Here is a 15,180-nt window from a genome sequence, read left to right as displayed (position 1 = left end):
ACCTGGAATGCTGCAAGAGGAAAGGGGCAGAGTGCAATAAGGGTTAGTAGGTAACACACGGCGAAATTGACGGGCTAGGCGCGCGTGTCAATAGGCGCCAGACGCTGGCCGAGACGGAGGCTTGCTTCGGTGGCTTGCCGGTGCTGTTTCCAAGGGGGGAAGGGGGGGATGTCGAGAGCGAGATGAGACGATGAAAATGCGGTGGTCGAGATGTTGCTGAGTAAGGCGCGGGTGGGCTCTTCGGCGGGTGAGAACGGGATGCCGGTACGTCCCCCCTCGAAGCGGTGACGAAGCCGCAGAGGCGGTATCGGGAAAAGCAAGCGTGTGCTTTGTACTGCCGCCGTGGTTTCTTCTTCAACGACCCCCGTCGTTTGTTTCTTTCGTTGTGTTCGACTGCAGTGTGTTGCTTCTTTCCTCTCCCTTTCTTTCTTCTTTGCTCGTCTTTCCCTTTTTTCCCAGTGGGGGGGGGGGCTAAGACACTGCGGATGACGGGAGCGCGTATCCGGACGCGGGCCCAAGAAACGCGATCCAATGAGCGGAGATTTAAACACGAGCAACCCTGGAAGTTGGGGAAGAGAGAAGGAAAAGAAAGCCAATCGGCGGCGACGGTCGTTTCGCAGACGGGAAGGGGGAGAGAGTGCCGTCATGAAGTCCAACCAACTCATGGACTCGTGGTCGTCCAGGACGATCTCATGGCTTGACCCGCGCGTGGCCACCTGCATCAGGGGAAACAAGGGGACTAAGTCATCAAGAAAAAAAAAAGGGGACGATGGGAACGTGATGGCGATCCGATGGGTCTGTTGCCGGACGGCGCCAGAGGCGGCGTGGTCGAACGGGTGTTTGGCGTCAAGCGGATCGAAACTACCCTCTGAACGCGATCGAACGGGCGTGCGCCATCAGCGAAGCCCCTCACTCCTCCTCGTCCTGTTCCTGTTTCTCGACTTCGAGGTCACGTTCCTGGTCTCGGACGCCGCTTGGCTGCCGCCAGTTACGACGACTCTTGTGTGAGAGAGATTTGTATGTGTGAGGGTCTATAGAGGGAGTGATGAGTGTGAGTGGGTTGGTTAGGAACATCTGCAGTCGAATACCCAGCGCCAACGCTAAAAAGTCGCGTTTCCTGTCGGTTGGGCCGGGGCGGGGCCAGGCCATGCGGCTACTGCGACGAAGCAAGGACGGCCTGCTTGTCAGGGAGGATTTCGAGGAGGGGAAATGGCAGTGTAGCAAGAGTAAGACACGATGGTGACGTTGGAGTTGTGTATGCGTATGCGGGTGACTGAGTAGGACACTGAGGTTTTTTTCTTCTTCTCTTTCTTTCTCTCTTTGGTCTACCTGCATCTTGACTGGACTTGAGTTACGGGGCATAGGCAGATGGAGCCTCACATCATACGCTATTACAAAGACTCCCCGTTGCTCTCGGCATCCGAGTCTGGGCTTGGCATGAGATCCGTCGGCATGGAACGGTGGAAAGGCAGGGAAGGAATGGTGACCTACTGTTGTCTGGCCAGAGGGGCTCCAGCATTTGGGGGGGGGGGGGGGGGGGGAGAAACCATTGCGAACGAATGGTGGGTGAGAGAAAGTGTTAGGGGGGGGTGTTTGCAACCTGCAATGAATCGCTGCAATGGATCACTTGATGCAACGGTTTCCTCGTTTCCCCGTCTTCTTCCTGAGGCTGCTCTGGTCGGGAGATCGTGTGGCCATCTTGGTTGCAAAATGGGTTTGGAGTGTGCCAGTCTGACCGCTGACGGCCTGCGGGTTCGACGGCCATGGTTCGTTCTTCTCCTGTTCCTTTCTCTTCTGAGGCCCGATCATCGTCAATGGTGTGGAAATGCCGAAACCGACAAGGCGTGTAGTGCGTGTGTGTGCCTTGCTGGACGGGGCTAAGGAACACGAAAGAGGCACGCATCCGAAATCCAAATTGAATCCGGGAGTCTCGTCTCTTTTTTTATTTTTATTGATTCAGAATCTTTTGACGTTCGCGTGCTCCCGCGTTTTGGGCGGCCGTGATTGGTCCGTCGCGGTGTGGGGGAGGCTTTTTTAGTTAAAGGATGGGATGGGACGGTTTGGCGCGGCGTTAGTGGTGTGTGTACAGTGCCTTTGTCCAAGTACCTGTGTCTGTGTGGTCCAGGTCCGTGAGGGTATTCGGGGTGGTTCTGATTGGTCCACCTGGGGGGCCCGTCCCTGTTGTCGAGGACTTTTGGAATTAGGTGAGCGTTGAGCATTGAGCATTCCAAAGGGGAAAGGGACCATGGACCATGAACCATGAACCATGGACCACGGAAACTGGAACTTGCGGAACTGCAACTGGTTGGTGCTCGCTGGACCATGGGAAGAGAGAGGAAAAGAAAAGAAAGGACCGGAAAAGCAACGTGAAGCGTTTCCTGTCCGCTCGTCTGTCCAGTCCAGACTGCCCTCACAAGCAACATTTGGTCTCTGTCAAGTCTGTTTGAAGCCCGTTCTGCAAAGATGCTAGTTTGATATGTCGTTCCCCCTCTGTCGTCAAGTGCAGCCGCCCAACCTCGACACTTGCTTACTGTCCAGGTCTTCTTCTCCTCGGATTTGGTACCTGTTGAAGGAAGACGGAGGCAGGCAGAGACCAAAAGACGAGGTACCCAAAAGTACCCAGCGCCAGTGGGCCGCGGAACAACTGGGCCATACCTGGGTTATGCAGGCGCTGCGAGGTACTTGGAGTACCTGGAGCACATTTGCCGAGTTTCCCCCAATTGCAACCCACTCCGACGTGAGCAAGCCCCTGGCAGCCCTGGGATCATGCACGCACAGGGGTTGGGTAGGGGGCGGGTGGGATAGCCTGGGTTGGGTTGGTGAATTGAATGGGACACCTGTTTTTTTGACGGATTGGGGGAGATGTCAGTCTTGATTCCTGAGAGTGTCAAGGACGAAGAGAGGGCATGGCATGGTGGATGAAGACTGGAGATGGCTTGATATGATATGCACCGCATGCAAGATCTGCGCATGCCTTGCTCTGGCCGACTGGCATGCACATGACATGCATTGGCAGCGAGGTCCCCAAACTCCCCAAGCTCTACTTTCTTGGATTTGCGAGCCTGGGGAGGGGCCTGCCCAGCAAATCTCGCGTGGGCGGGGAGGGGAGGTTGACGTTGACGACCTGGCCCAATGAGAGGAGCAGAAGCGCACGTCGCGGAACAACCGTTTCGACAGACTCCCGTCATTGTGCATGGCAACTCGTAAGTGGTTGCGCCTCTTCTGCTCCGGGCAAACTCCACGGCCCACCCATCTCTGGACAAGCCTGCCAGCCGGTTGCATGTCGAAAAGCAACGGCCGCGGCGGCACGGTCTTCTTGGTCGGCAATCGGAGCCCGGTTTCGACGCGCTCGACGGGATGGGATGAGATGGGATGGGGACGGATCATGGATGCGCCGCTCAGGAAGACGCGTGGGTTGAGTGGCCGCTAATCACTCCCGTTCGCGATGATACCAGACGACGTGTCCCTTGGTGTCTAGGAACGCGACCCAAAACTGATCCATCGGTTCCGCGTTGCTGCTGAATCCGAGGCCGAGCCGGAAGTATCGATCGTGAGGATGCAAGTATCGAATGTGTGTGTGTATGGCGGCTGTCGCACGTGCGTCAAATCAAAAAGTAAGATATATATACCTCGAACGTACGGATAAAACACAAGGACGCCACAGACAAAAACCAAGACACGCCGCACGCACACCCAAACCCCGCGCATTGCGAACCCCCCTTACCCGATCCACGATGGCGCACCTCTCCCTCCCAACGTCTGAGGGTTCGTTCGTGATGGGATCGCGGGACGTGTGTTTTTCGCGTTGGTCTCCTGCTAGCACTTTCATTCCGTGACTTGCAGCGCGGCAGAGATGAGCCAAAAACTCACACACACACGAGCAGCCCGTGCCTCCCCCCGTTCAAGCCGGGGACAGTGTATGGCTACTTTAGCTAACCACCCCCCCTCAATGGAGATATTGCATCTCGCAATGCAGTTGTGATGTAGGTATCAGCCATATGCACAATTGCTTGTTTGGTTGGTGACGATGTGCCTATATTATTACATTATTTCCATGTTAGGTACGTAATACTGGCCTCCGAAAAGGGGAGGGGGGGGGGGGCCCGGCCGTTCCTTGAATCCTTCTAGAAGGTCGACCGCTGAGTGGATGGAACGGGCGGCGGCCGGCCGGCCGGCGCTGTCCCCTGTCCCCTGTCGGCTGGTAAGCTCTTGACACTTGTAACTGGTTGACAATCGGAGCTCGTGCTCTTGCATGCAGGGGCCGTGTCGTGTGTGATGATTTGCTGCCTTTTTCTTCTCCCTTTTTCTTTTGTTGCTGTTGCTTTATTTTGCTGCTTGCACTGCTTGCAGAGCGTGTTCCGGGTTTGTGGTGGAGGCCCGTCCCGGCGAGGCCCAGGCGCTGTGTGTGTGTGTGTGTGTGTGTGAGTAAGTGAGGGTAAAAGTCGAGGCTAAGATTGAGAGCAAAGAGTTGAGGACTTACGAGAGAGCTATGGGCAAGCATCAAGGTCCCTCGGGCAGATCGTCAACAAACAAACACCCGCTAAGCATTGCGGCCAATTTCCTCGCCGCCCGAGAGTCGCGATAACAAACAACAAATACTGCCCGCACCACCACCGCCACCGTTGGGCCGGTTCAACCATGACCCTAAGACTATTTTGATAGATAGGCCAAGGCCAGCCAGCATGTGGAATGATGACAGACAGGCGTGTATGCCCACTACGGTCCATGTGGTTTGATTTGATATTCCCTAGATGGGTAGAGCCAGACACACGACTAGTGTGTCTGGACATAAACAGCTCTGATCAATGTCAACGTCATCCTCGTTTTGTGCTAAGCACACACAGTATTTCATTGCATATTCGCAACGCACGGCACCGCCAGACACAGCTGCGCGACTGGGATGCACGAGCGGGTCGGGAACTAGCCACGGCCTGTTGCGCTTCCGATTCCATTTCCATCCCTCGAATCCGTTTCCACCTCCAATCTCAACAGTACTCCGTATCTATGCAATTCCAGCGACCTTCTTCTCGCCCAGAGTCTCGTGACAAAAACGATTCGTGCTCTCGTTCTCGCGGAGCGAAGCCCGCGCCCATCACAATTCCCGGGCCAAAGGGAGGGGGCAAACGGCGTCATCGTCATCCAAAGCGGTCCACGAAAGCACCCACCGTCGGATGGGCCCTTTCTCTTTCATAGTTTACCCAAATCCACGGGATTCGCCGCGAGAAGTATCTGCAACCCCTTCTCCATGGGATATACCTGGACAATCCTGGACATACCCGGGCCATACACCACACACACACACACACACACACGCGCGCGCAGCGCATGCGGCCCCTGCAAGGCCGTATCGCGTCGTGAGCCAATCCCGACGGGCGCCTTGGGTTCTTCCCGTCGACCCCCCTGCGCGCAACATCACCACCAATTCGTCAAACCACCACACAACACGCGCTTCTTCACTTCTTGAACCTTGCACAACGCGACCATTACACATTTCGCACCACACACTATACTACTCCGTATTTTCTGCCTCTTTCATGTTTTGCCTCGCCGGTCCCGCCAAGACATCTGAAATGGTTTGGTTCCGAGAAAAGATGCGAGCCTGCCCACGCCACACCACACACCATAGACACCACACCACACCACGCACACACCATACACCTCATCATACTTCAACACCAACTCGACACGGCGCAACTGGGCCGTCAGAGGCTTCGCTTTGTCCCAGCAGGCTCAGTCCTCGTCCTCACGGTAGTATCCACGCGCCAATCATCGCCCGCCCGCGCGACTACCACCCTTGCCTCCCCCTGGTCCACCACAGACCACCGCACCCACGCCGCGCTGGTGTGTTCGACAGCCAGCCAGCCAACCAGACGGCGGGGAGCCCTGAAAGACGACACCGAGCCGTCGTCGTCTTTCCTTCAACGGAACGGCCACCAGAAACGAAACCTGTCCTAGGGGTGGCTTGCGGCTTGCCAGCCACGACGTCGCCCTGCGGAGAGAAGTGAGACCTCCTGATTGGGGTTTCATGGGGGACTGCGAAGTTGGGATGCCGTCTCCCCCGTAGTTTAGTTCGCCTCCTGTCTCTTTCATCGTTTCTTTCTTTCGCGAGTCGTATAGCCTAGCGTCGAAGCCAGCAGCTGCCTGACCACCCCCTCCAGCTCTAGGTGGTCCCGGGCCGTATCAGACGGTCTACGGTGGAAACGCACCAAATCCCCCCCTCTCACACACACACACACACGCACACAAAGAGAGTGATGGATGGACATGAGACGCATATCAGCACGGCGATGCATTATTCAAGGTTAGCACGTCGCAGGAACAAGGGGACGCGGGCACGGCTGCACAAACCCGGACATTGTGTCGTGGTCAGCGGCGGAAGCATGACTACAGTAGTAGAGTAGGTACGGCGTGCCTTGGGTACCTGCTCGGCGCTGCCACCGCTGCATGGTCATATCCCTCCCCGTCCCTTGTCAGGTCTCAGGAGGCCTGCCAGAGGTATATCCGTCCCCGCAGACGACCGTCAGAGCCGGGTCCGGACTGGCATCCAATCGACGGCCGTCCATCTCGGCCAGCCGACAGGCATTTGGCTTGCCGAGTGCAGCAGCAGCAGCAGCAACAGCAGCATCAGCAAGCAGCAAAGCTACGGGGACAGCACAGAGACAGGACGAAGACGGAGAACCGCAGGACAAGACCGCGCTCATCGTAGCGAGCCCGGCAATCAGACACAATTCGACAATCAACGCTCGAGAGGCAGGCAAGCGGTGTCGCCTCGTCTTGTTTCGCCCTGCCTCGCCTCACCTCGCCTCGGTCGTAATCGATTGTGTACGCGGGCATCCTTTTCTTGTGGTCACCGCCAGAGACAGCGAGGATCAGTAGCGATTATCGGTATCTCGCTCTTCTCTCAGCCTGCTTCCGAGTGCTGCACTTGCAGGGCACCTCTGCAAGTAAAGTGCCTTGGCTCCCACCCCTCTCTACAGGCACCTACCTAACCTACCCAGGTAGGTCGTAGCTGGTAAGTACTATGTAGGGAGAACAATCCCACCCACTGCGACGCGCTACAGTTGTCTCTCCGTCAGCCAGCAGAGCCAGCGTCGGCACATCAGCAGCGCGTCCTCAGCGTATTCACCACTCAACCTTAGAACACAGGCCAAGCCGGCCAGGACAGGCAGCCCATAGGGTACGTACCAATCTTTCAGTCTTCGACGGACTTGTTCCTTGTACCGTTCCATAGAAGATGAGCAGCAAAGGTACATCCGAACACTTGCGCACCCGCTCGCTCGCCCTTCCCGACCGGGTTCGAGCTTGTTGTTCCCTGTCGATATTGCCTTAGCACAGGAATTACAGTACATCCACGTCTCCATCCACCTGCGCCAGGCCCAGCACCAAGCAGAAGCACTTACTTGCTTCGTCCTTGCAACTGGGCGGGCTTGCTCTGCATTGGCACTCGCACACCCCTTCCCCATCTCCCATTTCCCAGCTCGCACTCACTCACTCACTAACCAGACCATTCCCCTCCCCCCCTCCCCCCGCACCCCTGCCCGTCCCATCTCATCTCATCCCCCTCTCTCTCACTCGCATTTCCACACTCTCTCATACTTTTGGCTGCTGGTCCTGGGTGCTCCGCCAGTCCCTCTGCGCGTCCCAGCTGCTCCTCTCTTACAGCCCAGGAAGCAAAAAAGGGCCAAAGCTGCACACTTCTCTCTACGTGGGTACGCATACCGTACGGGGAAGCAGTATATGTAGTGTAGGTACTGTAGGTAGTAGGTAGTGTACTTGTGAGAGGTACCGCAAGCTGCAGGAGAACGGGACCGCCCACACGCTCTCTCTTACTCCTCTCACCCTCACCTAAAGTAAGGTACCTTGGCCCACCCGTGCCGCCTGTCCGACAGTGTGCCGTCCGCAGAAAGTGACATTTTGGCCGTTGCTGACGGGAACCTTGACTTACTCGGTCGGCCTGGTTAAAACACTTTCGTTCTCTTCCAATCCTTTTTCATCTCCTCCGCCGACCTCCAACCCTTTACTTACCCTCTCCTCCCCTCCCCCTTCTCCTCTGCCCTCACTCTCCTCCTCCTCCTCGTCCCTCCCCATCCATTCATTCCCTCTCTTCCTCTCTCTCCCGTCGAAGCCAGTCCTTCCTGACTCCTTTACTCGCCGAAAACGAATAAAGGGTCTTTCCGTTCTCTAATTCCTCCCCCCCCCCCCCCGGAAGAACAGGAAAAAAGAGGAAGGCTCGAGAGACTTAATCTGGCGACAGTCCTCCCTCCTCCCCCCCGAGACGACTGAACATCGACTCCAAATCCCACCACCAACATCCCACACCCACCACCACCACCAAGCCAGAGGACGACCAGCTTCGACCTTTGCACCCACACACAAACATTCACACCACCCCAATCTTTCTCCGACTCCCCCCGCTGTCGGTAAGGAAAAAGGGTTCCACCATCACTCGAGGTCCCGAGTTCTGCAACGGAAGCAACAAGTGAGGAGACTGCATTGAAAGAGAAAAAGATCCAGTGACGAAGACCTTGATTGGTATTTTCCTCACTCTTTTATCTCCTCCAAACCACCCAAAGAAACAAGTCCACGTCCCTCCCCGTTCCTTGCATCTCCCTCCCGACCGTCCGTCCCTCCCGCGACGACGATAACGACCAATCAATCTCCCTGACGAATTCCTCGCCGCGACAACGAGGAACTCGATTCAGACGTGCAACTCCCACGAACCCACCCAATCCGCCGCTCTCCCGACGACTCGCTCCCTTTCGTTCCGCCGGCCGCTCGCTCCGCCCTCATTCCAACCCGAGAAAGTCTCTTTGGCCGTCTTGGGTTTTTTTGTTGTCGGTACCAATCTCTGCAGAAGCCGCCAGACTCGACGAGGCAAGAAGAAAAGCAGAAGAAAGAGGAAGAACTGTCCCTCCCGGCCCATCATCGATTCTTTTTGGAGGATTGTCAACGATTGAGGATACTTGATACATGATCCCATCCGGATTCCAGGTCATCACCCCCGTGTGTCCCCCTCTAGGACATCGTCTGTGAAGGTACGTTTCAATGAAGTTGCGAGATGCCATTCGGATGAAGACGTGTGCCCGTGTCCATGGTGGATGGGAGGGACGGTAGTTCCGGCGTCGGGCGTCAACGACGGGATGAACCTTCGTCTACCATGTCCTTGTCGCGACCCCCCTGATGCCCGAGCTTCCATCCATCCCACCCGCCTTTCTCCCCCTTTTAAGCACAAATCCCCGTTCGTATCTGGCCGTGGTCGGTTTGTAAACTCTACCTCTCTTTTCCCTCTCCCTCAAAGGTTTGCGTGCCGTTGGTATCTCTTTTTTGCGATCCACGACCACAAGTCTGTCTACATTCACAGCGTCCCCTCGTCCGCAAACCAAAAGAGGCATTTCCGACAGGCGAGGATCCCTCGCGGGGACACGTTCATTCGTTGCTTCCCCTGTCCAACCCTCAGGAATTGTCTCATTTCGTCTTGTCTTGACAGCGGGACTCTCCATTCACTTCGCTCGGTGGCGGTAAGCCTCATTCACCATCAACTCACACTCGAGACCACACCAGCCAGCTTCCCCCTTCCGACCTCTGCCCTCTTCACACCCCCTTCTTGCCCTTCGATCCTCCATCCTCACCCTGATCAGCCCTCCCCTCATACCTCATACACTATACGTCAATCCGGTCGATTCGTCCATCTCCCCCCCATGCCAGCCTGTTCCCCTACCACCCTGCAGTCGCATAAGGGCGACGCTATCTGAGCTTACAATTTGAGGTGGCCACCTCGCCCCCAATCCTTTCGATCGGCAACCGGCGATATCTACTGTGCTAGTTGCTCCTGGACCAAGCCACCGTTGCCGACCTCGAACAGCTCCCTGTCTCACAACCTGTCTGCTGCTCTAGGCTCTTTTGAGAGCACCTGCAATCAATCGTCTTGAAAGAAACATCGAGGCTAACCAAGAATCTCCCCTTCAGATCCCTTCTTCCGGTCGACCTCTCCTTTAAACGGCCAGTTTCCCCGGCCACCCTCTTCCGTCCGTCATCCCGTACGAGGAACTCGGTCTCGCATCATTTCGGCTTCACATCATCCAGCCACAGTCACTCTTTTCCCCCCCAAACGAACCCTGTTCGCCTTTTTCTCAACACCACACGCTCCTTCTAATACTAATCTTCTAATCCTTGCGACCGCGCTCACTATTCCGCTCTTTCCCTGCACAGCCGGTTCCGATTTTTCTTTTTTTTTCTCTCTTTCCCACTACGTCTTTCCGTCTCCGACCACCAAAAAAAGCTTCCTGGAGAACTTAATCGTCACTCTTTCCCGAATCGGAACTTCGACCCGTCGCCCAACCAACCCTTCGCACCCGCCATCGACCGACTCACTCACCACGCACAAGTCACATCTCACGAAGACGCTTCATCATGGCGTACTACCAGCAACATAACTCGGATCCCTCGTACTTCACAGAAGGTCACGAAGAACCCCAGCGGCCGCGCATGGGCACTCGGGACGCTGCTAAGATGATTGCGAGACAAAGACAAGAAATCATCGCTAGTGAGCTTTCCCGCATCGCCGGCGACGAATACTTGGAGGACATGATGAAGCACATGAGGCACATGGAGGTGAGTTGGAACGAGAAGAGGAATTGGCCCTGTTTAGATGCTTGTTGGAGATGCTGACGATGGATGATGCTCAAGGATGAGACGATGCCTGACGCCAATCTCATTGACATGCAACGCGAGATTCAATGGTACATGAGACCCTACCTCATCGACTTCCTCATCGAAGCCCACGCCGCCTTCGCCCTGCTCCCCGAGACCTTGTTCCTGACCGTCAACCTCCTCGACCGGTACTGCTCGAAACGCGTCGTCTACAAGCAACACTACCAGCTCGTCGGTTGCGCCGCCTTGTTGATCGCTGCCAAGTATGGAGACAAGAAGGACCGCGTGCCTCAAATCCACGAGCTCAACAACATGTGCTGCGGCTTGTACGACGCTGGAATGTTCACCCAGATGGAGATGCACGTGCTTAACACGCTCGAGTGGACCATCGGCCACCCCACCGTCGACTTCTTTACCCAGCTCATCGTTGCCGAGGAGCATGACAAGGTCGACGTCGAGCACATGGCCGCCTACATCTGCGAGATCGCCCTGTACCACCGCGATTTCGTCTCCACCAAGCCCTCCATCATGGCCCGCTCATCGCTGGCTCTGGCGAGAGCCATCCTGGGCGAGCCCGAGATTAACGATGGAGAGTGGGACCACGTCGAGAACGTCACCCTCCTGACCCTGTCCCAGCACCTGCACAGCCCATCGGTCGCCCTCGCAAGGAAGTACGCCTCGCAGCACCTCTCGGGCGTCGCCAAAAAGCTCGCCTCCTTCATGGCCCACCAGGCCAGCATCGCCCGCGCCCAGTCGGGGGGGCCTCCGAGTCCGCCTTGTGAGTCCGCCTCAAAACATGCCGACATCTACAGCACCCCCCACAAGGGCCACGGAGCCGTCCAAGGAATAGTTGAAGGCTACATGACGCCTCCCATCACCCCCGACGGCGCTGCCTACGGCGCCGTTGCCAAGGACGCCTATCCGATGCCCCCGAGATGTCCCGTTACCCCGACCCCTCAATCGAATACGACCGCGTACGTGCAGCAACAGGTGCAACAACAATACGCCCCGTTTGTCCACCAACACACGGCAGGCCACAACATGGCCTAATGTCGACCACCCGAGTCGAACCCGGGGCCGACACGACATGGTCGGTCCGCCCGCGAAGTCCCACTAGCGAATCAACGCTACGGTACGGGCAATCGAAGCTTTCCCTCTCATTATGCCCGCGGCAGGGCAATTGAGCGACCCCTAGGAAGCGGAAGAAGAAAAGAGCAAAAAAGATTGTTTTGCCGCATGCATACAGAATGGTTTTTCTTTCATCAACACGTCATGGCATCGAGCGATTTGATTTTATGCGACAAAGTCCATTTTCACTCAGCAGAAGTGTCCCAAAAAAAGGAATACGGATCATACCCAAAACAAACACCCCCCCAACCCCCAACACCCCCGTCATTTCCCCCAACAGCATTCAGCGGCTTTTATTTCACAGCACAAACCCCCTACCCAAACGAAAGAGTTTCACATTCGCGATAAGGTCACCCCAGGAAGGGTGAAGGATTGGAACCAACTGAGGTCGCCCTTTTTCGGAATCGAAGGATGGATCCAGGAGACGAGATATCGACACCTCGGTCCCAAATCGGCACGAGCACCCATCGGCGTCCGAAGAGACTTGGCGAATGTCAAATTGGTAGGATCTCGAGAAGAGATCTGATCGGATGGGCAACCTCGGGGAACAAAAAAGTGGAAATGGTTTCTTTTTCTACAGAAAGGACTGGGTCCCGACTGGTTCTCATCTCACCACATGAAAGAGAAAGAGTTCTTGCCTGATTCAAGGAAGGGAAACATGCGGCCCCCGAGCACACGAATACCTCCTGGCTGGTGTGTACTTTTCGCAATCTGGGATTTTACCCCCTTCCGACATTTGGTGGACAGACCAGTTTCCCATCCTTACTTCCCCCTTGTATGATCGCTTGGAAGGCCGGATATCCCCTAATGGGCCTGACAACAACAGATACAGGTGGAAGGGCTTGGTTGAGGAACGGTTTGGCTCACAAGGTTATTTTTTTTTGGAGAGACGGCTGGATTTCTTGTCTCTCTTGTTCCCAAACCAGGAGGAAAGTTCTGGATGGGCACCGAGAGAGAGGCAGCAAAGGGGACAACTTATAATCAGGTTGTCTGATACCCCCCCAGCTAGGGTTGAGAGCTCTCGAGACTTTTCGTATACCCGCATTTGCACTCCTCCCTTGTGCAAGGAAGGAAGTTGTATAAAGGCACAAAAAAAGAGCAAAATTCTCTGCACTTTCCCCCGCTTATTGTTCCTCACAGCTTTTCCGTCTGCGGCATACTATCTGTCTGGAATCCCATGTGAAGTCCTTTCCTTGTGCCTGTGTTTGTGTGACATGGATTAGTGAGGTATAATCGTGAGTTGCCTAAGGTTGCACCCAGAGCCCCCATGGGAAATGACCGGACGGGAGCTGTTCCCTGTCCCTACCCCCGTTCCTAGGAAAGGCTGCTGCTAATCATAGCTGCTGCATTTGCGACCACACACTTGCCTGAGTGCGGGAAGGAGGCGTGCCATTGGCGGAGGGCCTGGCTTGTCCCCTCCCTGGGGGGTTCTGATGTGCATTTGGTCCGGCATCTCCTCGCTGGACATGTAATGCCTGGCTGCCGCTTGGCTGCTGACTTTTCGGAGTAGGATGAAGAAGCCCTGGCTGAAATCTTGACTGTCCCTCGATACTTCCAAGGGTGGCTTCTTTGTTTATTTTTTTATTTTTTTATTTTCCTTTTTTGGCATGTCAAGGTTTTTATATGTTGTTGTTTGAACAGGGTTTCATTTTGAAGTGAGTATCTGGATTTTTTTGGATTCTGTATTTGAGGCTTGAGATGTCAGGGTGAGAGTGAGAGTGATCATGCAATCGACAACTGAGAGACAGGGGTGCGTGGGGGGGCTTGTGGGGGGGTGGTTATGTGTGTGTGATGTTGGAGATGGGGCTAATCCGCTTTTGGACTACGTATCAAAGGTACGTACCGGGAGACATCATCGGGAAGGGGAGGTTGGGAAGGGGCCCCCTGGTGGTTGAATGCCCACCCCTTTCGTGTAACGGGTATGGGGACTTCTGAGTAAGGGATTCATCCTTTTGTTCCTTTCCCCTTACGCTCGGAGGGATATGACGGAACAATGTGCTGTATTCGCCTCTCCTCGGGGGTGTCTTACAAGGGAGGGGGGCAAGTGGGAAAGGTGTGGAAGGGGAAACGGGAGGGGATATACGATGGTTGGGTATGGCTGGGAGGAGGATAAATGGCTTGATCATGGGCCTGAGAGGGCATTGTGAGATATATCGCAGGGTTTGTGTTTTATTGTATAGATGATTCGGTGGTCTTCGGTGCATTGTCCCACGGGACCCGCGCCTTGCTGATTCCTAAGGGGACGACGGCATGGGTGTCGCATTGACGGCCGTCATGCGGCTGGAGGCGCCTGTCTGGCTGAGCTGGCCTGAGGGGGGCAACGTGGAGCGCATGGCACTGCTTGTCGCATTCGAGAAACATGGAGAGTCTTTATGGTGTGACTATTGGGTTTTGCAAGAGAGAAATAAATGGGATAGAAAAGGGTTCTGGGGACGGCCTTGTTACCTATGGAATGACGGTTGGGATGGTGGACTGTGCGGTGAGGGACGGGGATCTTTCTTTGGGGACCGTTGGAAGAAGGCTTTGACGATAAGACGCGCGGGAGATGGGGGGGGGGGGGGGGGGGGAGATTGGTTGATGGATGGATGCAATCGTTCATCCGATCTTGTTGGGTTTGTAGTCATGCTGGGTATAGCCAGCCAGCCAGCCATGTGAGTGTGTGCGAGAGATGAAATGTTCAGATGGTCATGTCAGAAAATGGACAAGGTTTGACTGTACCGTCCATCACACTCACTTGCAAGAGACGTCAGCAAGAGGAAGACAGGGAATTAAACCCTTCGTTGAAGAACTGGCGAGAGTGGGATAGCGCGGCCTAAGGGCGGCCTTTACTGGCGCGGATGACGGAGCCGCTCCGCGAACTCTCGTCTTCCTCCCTTCTGTGTCTCCGGCCGAGAGCCATCGCATGAAAACCGTTTCGACTAATGAGCCGGGGGTTCTGTTCACTCTGTTACACACCGGCGTTGCATCTGTAGAGTATACCATGCATTATCGTGTTGTGTTACCGGCCTCGACCACTGGACCCGCTCTGGTGTCTCAACAGTCGACTCATCGGCCTTTACTAGACAGACCGTTGTGTGTCTGGATGGCACGACGATAGCGTGTGCATATGATATGATCTAGGGTCTCTGAATAAGACAGTCAGAAGAAGGCCACTTCTGTTCTTGTTCGAGGAGAAAAGGGGGAGGAGCCTGAAGCTGGTTATGCGGCTCCCCGAGGGCTCAAGCGTGGCGTCTTCCGCCATCAGACGCCAGAGCTCTCCTCGATGAGGGGCAACTCTCTCTTTGAAGGGCCGCTCTGTTAACTACTTGGGCCTTCCACCGGCGAATGCCTCTTATGGTCTGCCTTTTCTTGTCGTGTGCCTCCCCGGAATCAGCCGCTCATCGTGAGGCCTTTTACGGATGC

The 15,180-nt window shown here is 55.6% G+C and overlaps 3 protein-coding genes across 3 annotated transcripts; 1 reads left to right on the top strand and 2 right to left on the bottom strand.

The window, feature by feature from the left end:
• Window positions 1-1,623: 1,623 nt before the first annotated feature.
• On the bottom strand, window positions 1,624-1,809 carry CH63R_06065 (uncharacterized protein; the record flags this gene model as incomplete). Its single annotated transcript, XM_018301040.1, has 1 exon — window positions 1,624-1,809. One exon carries the CDS (start codon window positions 1,807-1,809, stop codon window positions 1,624-1,626), a length of 186 nt encoding a protein of 61 aa, XP_018158890.1.
• Window positions 1,810-6,470: 4,661 nt separating this feature from the next.
• Window positions 6,471-6,701, bottom strand: CH63R_06064 (uncharacterized protein; the record flags this gene model as incomplete). The annotated part of the gene is made up of 1 exon (XM_018301039.1): window positions 6,471-6,701. The coding sequence occupies one exon, from the start codon at window positions 6,699-6,701 to the stop codon at window positions 6,471-6,473; it is 231 nt and encodes a 76-aa protein (XP_018158889.1).
• A 3,709-nt stretch (window positions 6,702-10,410) lies between these two features.
• Window positions 10,411-11,700, top strand: CH63R_06063 (Cyclin; the record flags this gene model as incomplete). Its single annotated transcript, XM_018301038.1, has 2 exons — window positions 10,411-10,611; window positions 10,687-11,700. 2 exons carry the CDS (start codon window positions 10,411-10,413, stop codon window positions 11,698-11,700), a joined length of 1,215 nt encoding a protein of 404 aa, XP_018158888.1.
• Window positions 11,701-15,180: the final 3,480 nt, after the last annotated feature.

Source organism: Colletotrichum higginsianum, chromosome 4, assembly GCF_001672515.1.
Source record: "Colletotrichum higginsianum IMI 349063 chromosome 4, whole genome shotgun sequence".
Taxonomy (NCBI): Eukaryota; Fungi; Ascomycota; class Sordariomycetes; order Glomerellales; family Glomerellaceae; genus Colletotrichum; species Colletotrichum higginsianum.
The sequence above is the reverse complement of the archived record's forward strand: the minus strand, read 5'-3'. Positions and strand labels throughout refer to the sequence as shown.